Raw genomic sequence first — 14,820 nt, 5'->3', positions numbered from 1 at the left:
CACAGACCCACCCTCCATTCCCCTATGGGCCCCCTGAACCCCCTGATATCTCCACAGACCCCCCGTCCATTCCCCTATGGGCCCCCCCGAACCCCCTGATATCCTCCCACAGACCCCCCCTTGCACTATGGGCCCGCCGAACCCCCTGATATCCCCACAGACCCCCCCTCCATTCCCCTATGGGCCCCCCCGAACCCCCTGATATCCCCACAGACCCCCCGTCCATTCCCCTATGGGCCCCCCCGAACCCCCTGATATCCCCACAGACCCACCCTCCATTCCCCTATGGGCCCCCTGAACCCCCTGATATCTCCACAGACCCCCCCCCTCCATTCCCCTATGGGCCCCCCCGAACCCCCTGATATCTCCACAGACCCCCCGTCCATTCCCCTATGGGCCCCCCCGAACCCCCTGATATCCTCCCACAGACCCCCCCTTGCACTATGGGCCCCCCGAACCCCCTGATATCCCCACAGACCCCCCCCTCCATTCCCCTATGGGCCCCCCCGAACCCCCTGATATCCCCACAGACCCCCCGTCCATTCCCCTATGGGCCCCCCCGAACCCCCTGATATCCCCACAGACCCCCCCCTCCATTCCCCTATGGGCCCCCCCGAACCCCCTGATATCCTCCCACAGACCCCCCCCTTGCACTATGGGCCCCCCGTACCCCCTGATATCCCCACAGACCCCCCCTCCATTCCCCTATGGGCCCCCCCGAACCCCCTGATATCCCCACAGACCCCCCCTCCATTCCCCTATGGGCCCCCCCGAACCCCCTGATATCCCCACAGACCCCCCCTCCATTCCCCTATGGGCCCCCCCGAACCCCCTGATATCCCCACAGACCCCCCCTCCATTCCCCTATGGGCCCCCCCGAACCCCCTGATATCCCCACAGACCCCCCCCTCCATTCCCCTATGGGCCCCCCCCGACCCCCCTGATATCACCACAGACCCCCCCCATTGCACTATGGGCCCCCTGAACCCCCTGATATCCCCACAGACCCCCCCTCCATTCCCCTATGGGCCCCCCGAACCCCCTGATATCCCCACAGACCCCCCCCTTCATTCCCCTATGGGCCCCCTGAACCACCTGATATCTCCACAGAACCCCCGTCCATTCCCCTATGGACCCCCCCCAAACCCCCTGATATCCCCACAGACCCCCCCCTCCATTCGCCTATGGGCCCCCCCGAACCCCGTGATATCCCCACAGACCCCCCCTCCATTCCCCTATGGGCCCCCTGAACCCCCTGATATCTCCACAGACCCCCCCCTCCATTCCCCTATGGAACCCCTGAACCCCCTGATATCTCCACAGACCCCCCCTTCCATTCCACTATGGGCCCCCCCGAACCCCCTGATATCCCCACAGACCCCCCCTCCATTCCCCTATGGGCCCCCCCGAACCCCCTGATATCCCCACAGACCCACCCTCCATTCCCCTATGGGCCCCCTGAACCCCCTGATATCTCCACAGACCCCCCCTCCATTCCCCTATGGGCCCCCCCGAACCCCCTGATATCTCCACAGACCCCCCGTTCATTCCCCTATGGGCCCCCCCGAACCCCCTGATATCCTCCCACAGACTCCCCCTTGCACTATGGGCCCCCCGAACCCCCTGATATCCCCACAGACCCCCCCTCCATTCCCCTATGGGCCCCCCCGAACCCCCTGATATCCCCACAGACCCACCCTCCATTCCCCTATGGGCCTCCTGAACCCCCTGATATCTCCACAGACCCCCCCTCCATTCCCCTATGGGCCCCCCCGAACCCCCTGATATCCCCACAGACCCACCCTCCATTCCCCTATGGGCCCCCTGAACCCCCTGATATCCCCACAGACCCCCCCCCTCCATTCCCCTATGGGCCCCCTGAACCCCCTGATATCCCCACAGACCCCCCCTCCATTCCCCTATGGGCCCCCCGAACCCCCTGATATCCCCACAGACCCCCCCCTCCATTCCCCTATGGGCCCCCTGAAACCCCTGATATCCCCACAGACCCCCCCTCCATTCCCCTATGGGCCCCCCGAACCCCCTGATATCCTCCCACAGACCCCCCCATTGCCCTATGGGCCCCCCGAACCCCCTGATATCCCCACAGACCCCCCCTCCATTCCCCTATGGGCCCCCCGAACCCCCTGATATCCCCACAGACCCCCCTCCATTCCCCTATGGGCCCCCCCGAACCCCCTGATATCCCCACAGACCCCCCGTCCATTCCCCTATGGGCCCCCCCGAACCCCCTGATATCCCCACAGACCCACCCTCCATTCCCCTATGGGCCCCCTGAACCCCCTGATATCTCCACAGACCCCCCCTCCATTCCCCTATGGGCCCCCCCGAACCCCCTGATATCTCCACAGACCCCCCGTCCATTCCCCTATGGGCCCCCCCGAACCCCCTGATATCCTCCCACAGACCCCCCCTTGCACTATGGGCCCCCCGAACCCCCTGATATCCCCACAGACCCCCCCTCCATTCCCCTATGGGCCCCCCCGAACCCCCTGATATCCCCACAGACCCACCCTCCATTCCCCTATGGGCCTCCTGAACCCCCTGATATCTCCACAGACCCCCCCTCCATTCCCCTATGGGCCCCCCCGAACCCCCTGATATCCCCACAGACCCACCCTCCATTCCCCTATGGGCCCCCTGAACCCCCTGATATCTCCACAGACCCCCCCTCCATTCCCCTATGGGCCCCCCCGAACCCCCTGATATCTCCACAGACCCCCCGTCCATTCCCCTATGGGCCCCCCCGAACCCCCTGATATCCTCCCACAGACCCCCCCTTGCACTATGGGCCCCCCGAACCCCCTGATATCCCCACAGACCCCCCTCCATTCCCCTATGGGCCCCCCCGAACCCCCTGATATCCCCACAGACCCCCCGTCCATTCCCCTATGGGCCCCCCCGAACCCCCTGATATCCCCACAGACCCCCCCTCCATTCCCCTATGGGCCCCCCCGAACCCCCTGATATCCCCACAGACCCCCCCTCCATTCCCCTATGGGCCCCCTGAACCCCCTGATATCCTCCCACAGACCCCCCCCATTGCCCTATGCCCCCCCGTGCACCCCACTAGCTCTGCGCCCCCCGAGCCCCCCGCGTACCCCCACCCCGCTCTCACCGCTCGCCCGGGCCCGCCCGGGCCTCGCAGGCCGCAGCCGCCGGGCAGCGCCGCCTCCCGCCCCTGGTCCCGCCCCGTGTCCTTCCCGCAGCGGCCGCCGGGGGCCGCCCCAGGCCGGCCCGGAGCCCCGGTGCTCCCCCCCCGCTGCATTGGGGGCTCGGGGATCCCCTCCCTCCTGGGGCCGGTGCACCCCCCCCCGCTGCACTGGGGGGCAGGGGGATCCCCTTCCAACTGGGGCCGGTGCTCTCCCCCCGCTGCATTGGGGGGCTCAGGGATCCCCTCCCTACTGGGGCCGGTGCACCCCCCCACTGCATTGGGGGCTCAGGGATCCCCTTCCAACTTGGGCTGGTGCACCCCCCCGCTGCATTGGGGGCTCAGGGATCCCCTTCCAACTGGGTCCGGTGCACCCCCCCCGCTGCATTGGGGGGCTTGGGGATCCCCTCCCAACTGGGTCCGGTGCACCCCCCCGCTGCATTGGGGGGCTCAGGGATCCCCTCCCAACTGGGGCCAGTGCACCCCCTCGCTGCATTGGGGGGCTCAGGGATCCCCTCCCAACTGGGGCTGGTGCACCCCCCGTGCTGCATTGAGGGGCTCAGGGATCCCCTCCCAACTGGGGCCAGTGCACACACCCCCGCTGCATTGGGGGGCTCGGGGTTCCCCTCCCTCCTGGGGCCGGTGCACCCCCCCCGCTGCATTGGGGGGCAGGGGGATCCCCTTCCAACTGGGGCCGGTGCACCCCCCCCCCCGCTGCATTGGGGGCTCGGGGATCCCCTTCCAACTGGGGCCGGTGCACCCCACCCCCGCTGCATTGGGGACTCGGGGATCCCCTCCCTCCTGGGGCCGGTGCACCCCCCCACTGCATTGGGGGCTCAGGGATCCCCTTCCAACTTGGGCTGGTGCACCCCCCCGCTGCATTGGGGGGCTCGGGATTCCCCTTCCAACTGGGGGGCCGATGCACCCCTCCCGCTGCATAGGGGGCTCAGGGATCCCCTCCCAACTGGGGCCGGTGCACCCCACGCCCCACTGCATTGGGGGCTCAGGGATCCCCTCCCAACTGGGGCCAGTGCACCCCCTCGCTGCATTGGGGGGCTCGGGGAATCCCCTCCCAACTGGGGCTGGTGCACCCACCCCCTGCTGCATTGGGGGCTCAGGGATCCCCTTCCTGCTGGGGCCAGTGCACACACCCCCGCTGCATTGGGGGGCTCGGGGTTCCCCTCCCTCCTGGGGCCAGTGCACCGCTGCCCCTCTGCATTGGGGGGCTCGGGGAATCCCCTCCCAACTGGGGCTGGTGCACCCACCCCCTGCTGCATTGGGGGCTCAGGGATCCCCTTCCTGCTGGGGCCGGTGCACTCCCCCCCCGCTGCATTGTGGGGCTCGGGGATCCCCTCCCAACTGCGGCTGGTGTACCCACCCCCCGCTGTATTGGAGGCTCAGGGATCCCCTCCCAACTGGGGCCGGTGCACTCCCCCCCCCCAGCTGCACTGGGGGCTCAGGGATCCCCTCCCTCCTGGGGCTGGTGCACTCCCCCCCCCCGCTGCATTGGGGGCTCGGGGATCCCCTCCCTCCTGGGGCCGGTGCACTACCCCCCCCCACTGCATTGGGGGCTCAGGGATCCCCTCCCTCCTGGGGCCGGTGCACTCCCCCCCCCGCTGCATTGGGGGCTCGGGGATCCCCTCCCACCTGGGGCCGCTGCAGCCCCCCTGCTGCATGGGAGGGGATCTGCTCCCGGTGGGGGGTGCTTGGGGGAGCCCTTCCCCGCAGGAGCTGGGACTGGTACATGTTCCCCCTGCATGGGGGGCTGGGGCTCCGTGCAGGTGGCTGCGTCAGGCTCCCCCGTTACATTGGTGGGGGGGAATCCCCTCCCTGCAGGGGACCAGTGCATCTTCCCCCCCCCCCCCCGCCCATCAGGGCTGCAGGGCACAGAGTTTGGAGGCGAGATCTGTCGGGTTCTGGGGGTCCCACTGCCCCTGAGCAGCTGAGTCTGGGACATGGGCACCCTTCATCCGCCCTGCAGCCGAGCCCCCAGTTTTGTTTCCAGCTTCCAACCGGAGTCACTCCGCTCTCCGCTCCGGGAGACAGGGTTTTCGTGCAGGGGCAGGCAAACTTTTTGGCCTGAGGGCCACATCAAGTTTCTGAAATTGTATGGAGGGCTGATGCGTGGTCTGGTTCCCAACCCCCCCCCCCCCCACCTCCCGCTTCTCACCCCCTGAGAGAGCCCGCCTGGGACTCCTGCCCCATCCAACCCACCCTGTTCCCTGTCCCCTGATGGTCCCCCCAGGACCCCTACCCCATCCACCCCTCCCTGTTCCCTGACCACCCCCAGAACCCCCTCCATTCCCCTATGGGCCCCCCGAACCCCCTGATATCCCCACAGACCCCCCCCTCCATTCCCCTATGGGCCCCCTGAAACCCCTGATATCCCCACAGACCCCCCCTCCATTCCCCTATGGGCCCCCCGAACCCCCTGATATCCTCCCACAGACCCCCCCATTGCCCTATGGGCCCCCCGAACCCCCTGATATCCCCACAGACCCCCCCTCCATTCCCCTATGGGCCCCCCGAACCCCCTGATATCCCCACAGACCCCCCTCCATTCCCCTATGGGCCCCCCCGAACCCCCTGATATCCCCACAGACCCCCCGTCCATTCCCCTATGGGCCCCCCCGAACCCCCTGATATCCCCACAGACCCACCCTCCATTCCCCTATGGGCCCCCTGAACCCCCTGATATCTCCACAGACCCCCCCTCCATTCCCCTATGGGCCCCCCCGAACCCCCTGATATCTCCACAGACCCCCCGTCCATTCCCCTATGGGCCCCCCCGAACCCCCTGATATCCTCCCACAGACCCCCCCTTGCACTATGGGCCCCCCGAACCCCCTGATATCCCCACAGACCCCCCCTCCATTCCCCTATGGGCCCCCCCGAACCCCCTGATATCCCCACAGACCCACCCTCCATTCCCCTATGGGCCTCCTGAACCCCCTGATATCTCCACAGACCCCCCCTCCATTCCCCTATGGGCCCCCCCGAACCCCCTGATATCCCCACAGACCCACCCTCCATTCCCCTATGGGCCCCCTGAACCCCCTGATATCTCCACAGACCCCCCCTCCATTCCCCTATGGGCCCCCCCGAACCCCCTGATATCTCCACAGACCCCCCGTCCATTCCCCTCTGGGCCCCCCCGAACCCCCTGATATCCTCCCACAGACCCCCCCTTGCACTATGGGCCCCCCGAACCCCCTGATATCCCCACAGACCCCCCTCCATTCCCCTATGGGCCCCCCCGAACCCCCTGATATCCCCACAGACCCCCCGTCCATTCCCCTATGGGCCCCCCCGAACCCCCTGATATCCCCACAGACCCCCCCATTGCACTATGGGCCCCCTGAACCCCCTGATATCCCCACAGACCCCCCCTCCATTCCCCTATGGGCCCCCCGAACCCCCTGATATCCCCACAGACCCCCCCCTCCATTCCCCTATGGGCCCCCTGAACCCCGTGATATCCCCACAGACCCCCCCTCCATTCCCCTATGGGCCCCCTGAACCCCCTGATATCTCCACAGACCCCCCCCTCCATTCCCCTATGGAACCCCTGAACCCCCTGATATCTCCACAGACCCCCCCCTTCCATTCCACTATGGGCCCCCCCGAACCCCCTGATATCCCCACAGACCCCCCCTCCATTCCCCTATGGGCCCCCCCGAACCCCCTGATATCCCCACAGACCCACCCTCCATTCCCCTATGGGCCCCCTGAACCCCCTGATATCTCCAGAGACCCCCCCCTCCATTCCCCTATGGGCCCCCCCGAACCCCCTGTTATCTCCACAGACCCCCCGTCCATTCCCCTATGGGCCCCCCCGAACCCCCTGATATCCTCCCACAGACCCCCCCTTGCACTATGGGCCCCCCGAACCCCCTGATATCCCCACAGACCCACCCTCCATTCCCCTATGGGCCCCCCCGAACCCCCTGATATCCCCACAGACCCACCCTCCATTCCCCTATGGGCCCCCTGAACCCCCTGATATCTCCACAGACCCCCCCTCCATTCCCCTATGGGCCCCCCCGAACCCCCTGATATCCCCACAGACCCCCCCCTCCATTCCCCTATGGGCCCCCTGAACCCCCTGATATCCCCACAGACCCCCCCCTCCATTCCCCTATGGGCCCCCTGAACCCCCTGATATCCCCACAGACCCCCCCCTCCATTCCCCTATGGGCCCCCCGAACCCCCTGATATCCCCACAGACCCCCCCCTCCATTCCCCTATGGGCCCCCTGAACCCCCTGATATCCCCACAGACCCCCCCCTCCATTCCCCTATGGGCCCCCCCGAACCCCCTGATATCCCCACAGACCCCCCCCTCCATTCCCCTATGGGCCCCCTGAACCCCCTGATATCCCCACAGACCCCCCCCTCCATTCCCCTATGGGCCCCCTGAACCCCCTGATATCCCCACAGACCCCCCCCTCCATTCCCCTATGGGCCCCCCGAACCCCCTGATATCCCCACAGACCCCCCCCTCCATTCCCCTATGGGCCCCCTGAACCCCCTGATATCCCCACAGACCCCCCCCCCTCCATTCCCCTATGGGCCCCCCCGAACCCCCTGATATCCCCACAGACCCCCCCCTCCATTCCCCTATGGGCCCCCTGAACCCCCTGATATCCCCACAGACCCCCCCCTCCATTCCCCTATGGGCCCCCTGAACCCCCTGATATCCCCACAGACCCCCCCCTCCATTCCCCTATGGGCCCCCCGAACCCCCTGATATCCCCACAAACCCCCCCCTCCATTCCCCTATGGGCCCCCTGAACCCCCTGATATCCTCCCACAGACCCCCCCATTGCCCTATGCCCCCCCGTGCACCCCACTAGCTCTGCGCCCCCCGAGCCCCCCGCGTACCCCCACCCCGCTCTCACCGCTCGCCCGGGCCCGCCCGGGCCTCGCAGGCCGCAGCCGCCGGGCAGCGCCGCCTCCCGCCCCTGGTCCCGCCCCGTGTCCTTCCCGCAGCGGCCGCCGGGGGCCGCCCCAGGCCGGCCCGGAGCCCCGGTGCTCCCCCCCCGCTGCATTGGGGGCTCGGGGATCCCCTCCCTCCTGGGGCCGGTGCACCCCCCCCCGCTGCACTGGGGGGCAGGGGGATCCCCTTCCAACTGGGGCCGGTGCTCTCCCCCCGCTGCATTGGGGGGCTCAGGGATCCCCTCCCTACTGGGGCCGGTGCACCCCCCCACTGCATTGGGGGCTCAGGGATCCCCTTCCAACTTGGGCTGGTGCACCCCCCCGCTGCATTGGGGGCTCAGGGATCCCCTTCCAACTGGGTCCGGTGCACCCCCCCCGCTGCATTGGGGGGCTTGGGGATCCCCTCCCAACTGGGTCCGGTGCACCCCCCCGCTGCATTGGGGGGCTCAGGGATCCCCTCCCAACTGGGGCCAGTGCACCCCCTCGCTGCATTGGGGGGCTCAGGGATCCCCTCCCAACTGGGGCTGGTGCACCCCCCGTGCTGCATTGAGGGGCTCAGGGATCCCCTCCCAACTGGGGCCAGTGCACACACCCCCGCTGCATTGGGGGGCTCGGGGTTCCCCTCCCTCCTGGGGCCGGTGCACCCCCCCCGCTGCATTGGGGGGCAGGGGGATCCCCTTCCAACTGGGGCCGGTGCACCCCCCCCCCCCGCTGCATTGGGGGCTCGGGGATCCCCTTCCAACTGGGGCCGGTGCACCCCACCCCCGCTGCATTGGGGACTCGGGGATCCCCTCCCTCCTGGGGCCGGTGCACCCCCCCACTGCATTGGGGGCTCAGGGATCCCCTTCCAACTTGGGCTGGTGCACCCCCCCGCTGCATTGGGGGGCTCGGGATTCCCCTTCCAACTGGGGGGCCGATGCACCCCTCCCGCTGCATAGGGGGCTCAGGGATCCCCTCCCAACTGGGGCCGGTGCACCCCACGCCCCACTGCATTGGGGGCTCAGGGATCCCCTCCCAACTGGGGCCAGTGCACCCCCTCGCTGCATTGGGGGGCTCGGGGAATCCCCTCCCAACTGGGGCTGGTGCACCCACCCCCTGCTGCATTGGGGGCTCAGGGATCCCCTTCCTGCTGGGGCCAGTGCACACACCCCCGCTGCATTGGGGGGCTCGGGGTTCCCCTCCCTCCTGGGGCCAGTGCACCGCTGCCCCTCTGCATTGGGGGGCTCGGGGAATCCCCTCCCAACTGGGGCTGGTGCACCCACCCCCTGCTGCATTGGGGGCTCAGGGATCCCCTTCCTGCTGGGGCCGGTGCACTCCCCCCCCGCTGCATTGTGGGGCTCGGGGATCCCCTCCCAACTGCGGCTGGTGTACCCACCCCCCGCTGTATTGGAGGCTCAGGGATCCCCTCCCAACTGGGGCCGGTGCACTCCCCCCCCCCAGCTGCACTGGGGGCTCAGGGATCCCCTCCCTCCTGGGGCTGGTGCACTCCCCCCCCCGCTGCATTGGGGGCTCGGGGATCCCCTCCCTCCTGGGGCCGGTGCACTACCCCCCCCACTGCATTGGGGGCTCAGGGATCCCCTCCCTCCTGGGGCCGGTGCACTCCCCCCCCCGCTGCATTGGGGGCTCGGGGATCCCCTCCCACCTGGGGCCGCTGCAGCCCCCCTGCTGCATGGGAGGGGATCTGCTCCCGGTGGGGGGTGCTTGGGGGAGCCCTTCCCCGCAGGAGCTGGGACTGGTACATGTTCCCCCTGCATGGGGGGCTGGGGCTCCGTGCAGGTGGCTGCGTCAGGCTCCCCCGTTACATTGGTGGGGGGGAATCCCCTCCCTGCAGGGGACCAGTGCATCTTCCCCCCCCCCCCCGCCCATCAGGGCTGCAGGGCACAGAGTTTGGAGGCGAGATCTGTCGGGTTCTGGGGGTCCCACTGCCCCTGAGCAGCTGAGTCTGGGACATGGGCACCCTTCATCCGCCCTGCAGCCGAGCCCCCAGTTTTGTTTCCAGCTTCCAACCGGAGTCACTCCGCTCTCCGCTCCGGGAGACAGGGTTTTCGTGCAGGGGCAGGCAAACTTTTTGGCCTGAGGGCCACATCAAGTTTCTGAAATTGTATGGAGGGCTGATGCGTGGTCTGGTTCCCAACCCCCCCCCCCCCCCACCTCCCGCTTCTCACCCCCTGAGAGAGCCCGCCTGGGACTCCTGCCCCATCCAACCCACCCTGTTCCCTGTCCCCTGATGGTCCCCCCAGGACCCCTACCCCATCCACCCCTCCCTGTTCCCTGACCACCCCCAGAACCCCTGCCCCTGACTGCCCCCCACCACCCCATCCAATCCCCCCCTCCTTGAGTGCCCCCTGGGGACCTCTGCCCCCATTCAATCCTGTTCCCTGCTCTCTGACAACCCTGACCCCTGTCCACCCCCCTCCGAACTCCTCTGCCCTCTATTCAACCCTCCCACTCCCTGCCTCCTTACTGGACTGCTTGGAGCACCAGTAGCTACCGCTGTGCCGCCCAGAGCACCAGGACAGGCAGCCGCGTCACCTGGATGGAGCCAGCCACGCCGCCGCGCAGCACAGAGACCAGGTCAGGTGCCACCCGGCTGGAGCCACCACGCCGCCGTGCAGCACAGAGACCGGGTCAGGGCCCAGCTCTGCAGCTGCACTGCCCAGGAGCTCGCAGCCCCGCCGCCCAGAGCATTGCGCTGGCACCACGGCGAGCTGAGGCTGCAGGGCAGGGGGAACAGCAGGGGAGGGGCTGGGGGCAGCCTCCCAGGCCAGGAGCTCAGGGGCTGGGCAGGAGAGTCCTGCAGGCCCGTAGTTTGCCCAGCTCTGCTTTAGAGCTCTGCTGGGGCAGGGATCGGGGCCGGGCACGTACAGCCCTATGCTCCGGGCTCTCATAGGCCAGCCAAGAAAGGGGCAGGAGAGGGTTCGCCACAAGGCTGTGATTTATGGATGATCTGTATCGCAGCAGCACCATACACATGCAGAACAGAGACAGTCCCTGCCCCCAGAGCTTCCAGTCGGAGCAGTTCAGTGGTAATCCGGAGCTGGCCCCTTCGCTCAGGGGCTGCAGGATGTTTGGGGGGAAGCAGATCTTACTGCTCCCTCCAGCCAGCTCTGCAGAGACTCAGCTCCCCACACGTCACAGCACCAGCCAGGCTCAGCGACCACGCAAGGCACAGACGTGGTACTCGCAAGGCACCGCATCTCAGCATCCCACAATACACCGCAGCTGGGGTGCGAGCATCTCGTCTGGTCAGTCCAGTCCCCTGCTCTCCTGGTCCCGCCCAAGCTGGGGGACCCCCATGCAGGGCCACCCAGAGGGGGGGCAAGTGGGGCAATTTGCCGCAGGCCCAGGGCCCTGCAGGAGCCCCCATGAGAGTTTTTCAGGGCCCCTAGAACAGGGTCCTTCACTCGCTACGGGGGCCCCGGAAAACTCTCGCGAGGCCTGGGCTCCTGGAGCATCTTCCGCGGCAATTCGGCAGCGGGGGTCCTTCCGCTCCGGGATCTGCTGCCGAAGTGCCCCAAAGACCCATGGCTGGGGGTCCTTCCACCCCGGAACCCACTGCCAAAATGTCAGGTCTTCGGCGGCAAGACCCCAGGCCCCCTGAATCCTCAGGTGGCCCTGCCCCCATGGACCTAAACCTCCGTGGCCTGCCCACTGCTCGTGGAGGTGAGCTGAGCCTGGGCCTCACCCCCTAGGGCTGCCCCCTCCTCCTGGAGGACATCAGCCAGGCGGCTTTGCACCAAGCCCCAGAAGCCCCGGCCCATCCCCACGTAGATGATGGGGTTGAGGCAGCTGTTGACGTAGGCCAGGCTGACGACGAGGGGCTGGGTGGTGTCTGCCAGCTTGTACAGACGGGCGCTGGGGGCATGGGAGGCCAGGATCAGCCCCACCACGTGGTAGGGAAGCCAGCACACGAAGAAGCTGACAATCACTACCAGTACGACCACCGTGGGCCTGTGCCATCGGACCAGGCAGCTACCCTGGACACGGGCCAGGACCAGGCCGTAGCAGGTGGCGATCACCACGAAGGGGACCAGGAAGCCAGCAGCGAAGCGGAAGGTAGCGACGGACACCTCCACGGTGGTCTGGTAACTGGCCACTTGAGCGTACTCCAGGACGCACATCACTTTGTCTGAGAACTCCTTGGTGCGCGTCGTCCGGAAGATGAGAGTTGGGAGGGTCATGAGCAGAGCCAGGAGCCAGGCTGCCCCGCTCAGGCCCCAGGCCAGCCGGGTCGTGCGGTGGTTCTGGCACCAGATGGGCCTGGTCACCAGGGCGCAGCGGTCCACGCTGATGGCCATCAGGAGCAGGACGCTGGCAAACATGTTCAGGATGGTGAGGGATGGGAGCAGCTTGCAGGCGAAGTCACCCAGCTCCCAGCGGTTGCCGCGGGCCACAGGCACGGCCAGGAACGGCAGTGCCAGGCAGCAGAGGAGGTCGGCCACCGCCAGGTTGAGGAACCAGACGGTGTTCACCGTGCGCTTCATTCCGAAGCCCGTCACCCAGATGACAGCTGTGTTCCCCAGCACGCCCAGCAGGAATACGAGGGAGTAGAGAACCAGAGACACCCACAGGATGGGGGTCAGTTGTGGATCCGTCATGTCGAAGATGGGCACAGTGAAGTTAGGGTACGAGTCAGGATCGTAGTCATCATACAGCTCGGTGACGCTCATTCTGCAGCAGGATCTGCCCCTTAAAAACCAAATTCAGGTTGTGACGTTATTGGTATAAACTGGGACCATATAGAACATGGTTTGCAACCAAGGTCCTGTAGTGGCACCAAATCTTATGTAAAGGGGGTCATATAAGGTGTCTAAGACCAGGTTATGGGTTACTGGTTAGGATGATGCTGTCTGTATGTCTGTATCATTTTGTAGTTGAAGTTATAAGCATTGACTCTATACTGTCTGTATTTCAAATTGGTGCTGTAGTTCTGGGTGACACCCCAGACAAGTTGGTGTTAGCTCTGCTTAGCCTGCTTGATGGCCCATTAAGGACCATCAGCTACACAACTGACCCATTGAGAGGAGGCGGATACGCCTTGTAACTCAGCAGGGTGTGCAGGAACTGGCCCATGTGACTCCAGACTCCATTTTGCTGTAATTTTCCACAGTGAGAACAAAGAAGTGTTCTTACACCTGGAAGAGCCTATATAAGGCTGATGCCTCATCTCCATCTTGTCTTCAATCCTGCTTCTTACTTCTGGAGGGACTTTGCTACAAGCTGAAGCTCTACACAAGGGACTGATGACCCATCCCAGCGGGGGATGTTCTCCAGAGACTTGATTTGAACCTGCAGTTTACTCCATCACTGCTACAAGCCTGAACTAAGAACTTTGCCATCACTGCATGTAATTGATTCCATTTAACCAATTCTAGCTCTCATCTCTACCTTTTCCCCTTTATGAATAAACCTTTAGATTTTAAATTCTAAAGGATTGGCAACAGCGTGATTTGTGGGTAAGATCTGATGTGTGTATTGACCTGGGTCTGGGGCTTGGTCCTTTGGGATTGAGAGAACCTTTTTCTTTTACTGGGGTGTTGGTTTTCATAACCATTCATCCCCAGGACAGGTGGCACTGGTGGTGATACTGGGAGACTGGAGTGTCTAAGGAAATTGCTTGTGTGACTTGTGGTTAGCCAGTGGGGTGAAACCGAAGTCATTTTTGTGTGGCTGGTTTGGTTTGCCTTAGAGGTGGAAAAACCCCAGCCTAGGGCTGTAACTGCCCTGCTTAAGCAATTGGTCCTGAATTGGCACTCTCAGTTGGGTCCCACCAGAACCGCATTGTCACACGGGTTGAGTAAAATTCTCTTCCTTTTCTGCTCTGAAATGGCACCATCTGCCCAAAGCCCAGTGCTCACTGAAGGAGCCTGACAGGCCTGGATGTATCGTTGAATAGACCTGGGGGGGGGTCCCCCTGTAGGCACCGCAGCCCCTTCCCGTGCTGGTGTCCCACCCCCAGCAGCTGCGCCAGAGGCTGGTCCTACGCTTGGAGGAGCCATGAGAGCCTGACAAGGCCACGTGCATGACTTCACCAACCAGCCTCCGGCTCAGCAGTTCCAGGCCCCATGATTTCTCTGTGGGTTAGAGACACCCAGAGCTGCAGCTGGGACTCCTGCCTGCTGGATAAAATCCCCCCACACCGTGTACATGCCGCAGCCACATCCCAGCCGGGGGGACCCTGCTGCAGGATTCTCTGCCTACAGCTCAGTGGGTGCAGTAATGCCCCCCCCCACCAGCTTGAGCATTGGCCTGCTAAACCCAGGGCTGTGAGCTCAATCCTTGAGGGATCTGGGGCAAAAATTTGCCTGGGGATTGGTCCTGCTTTGAGCAGGGGTTTGGACTAGTTACCTCCTGAGGTCCCTTCCAACCCTGATATTCTATGAAGGGCTAATTCTTGCCACCACGACCTCCTTGGCATGGGACAGGGCCCTGCTCTGACGTCACCCTGGCCTGCCACGGTGGGGGCGTGACCCCCCCCAACTGACACAGTCACACTCCGTGTGCCCAGCTTGAGACTGGGGCCCTGTTGTGCCAGGGGCTGCATGCAGAGTGAGAGACAGGCACTGCCCCAAAGAGCCAGCAATGCAAACGGACAGAAGAGGGCTCGGTCTCCCCACATGGCAGCGGGGGGGCCGAGGTCGGAGAGATAGAGTTACTCACCCCAGGTCACAGCAGGCGTCTGTGGCAGAGCTGAGTTGGAGCCCAATCTCC

At 65.7% G+C, this 14,820-nt stretch overlaps 2 protein-coding genes across 3 annotated transcripts in view; both read right to left on the bottom strand.

The window, feature by feature from the left end:
• Positions 1-8,125, bottom strand: part of DHX34 (DExH-box helicase 34) — a 28,066-nt gene extending 19,941 nt beyond the window's left edge. The window contains exon 1 of one of the 2 annotated variants that reach the window (XM_050928400.1): positions 8,073-8,125. The gene's annotated coding sequence lies outside the window, so the exon portion shown is untranslated. Of the gene's footprint in view, positions 1-3,139; positions 3,193-8,072 lie in introns of those variants that run through there. The other variant, XM_050928399.1, reaches the window with a different exon arrangement.
• Positions 8,126-11,021: 2,896 nt separating this feature from the next.
• LOC127037101 (C5a anaphylatoxin chemotactic receptor 1-like) lies at positions 11,022-12,900 on the bottom strand. The gene has a single exon (XM_050928596.1). It carries the CDS (start codon positions 12,777-12,779, stop codon positions 11,739-11,741), a length of 1,041 nt encoding a protein of 346 aa, XP_050784553.1. The 5' UTR covers positions 12,780-12,900; the 3' UTR covers positions 11,022-11,738.
• Between the last annotated feature and the right edge of the window lie 1,920 nt (positions 12,901-14,820).

This window comes from Gopherus flavomarginatus, chromosome 18, assembly GCF_025201925.1.
Source record: "Gopherus flavomarginatus isolate rGopFla2 chromosome 18, rGopFla2.mat.asm, whole genome shotgun sequence".
NCBI lineage: Eukaryota > Metazoa > Chordata > Testudines > Testudinidae > Gopherus > Gopherus flavomarginatus.
The sequence above is the reverse complement of the archived record's forward strand: the minus strand, read 5'-3'. Positions and strand labels throughout refer to the sequence as shown.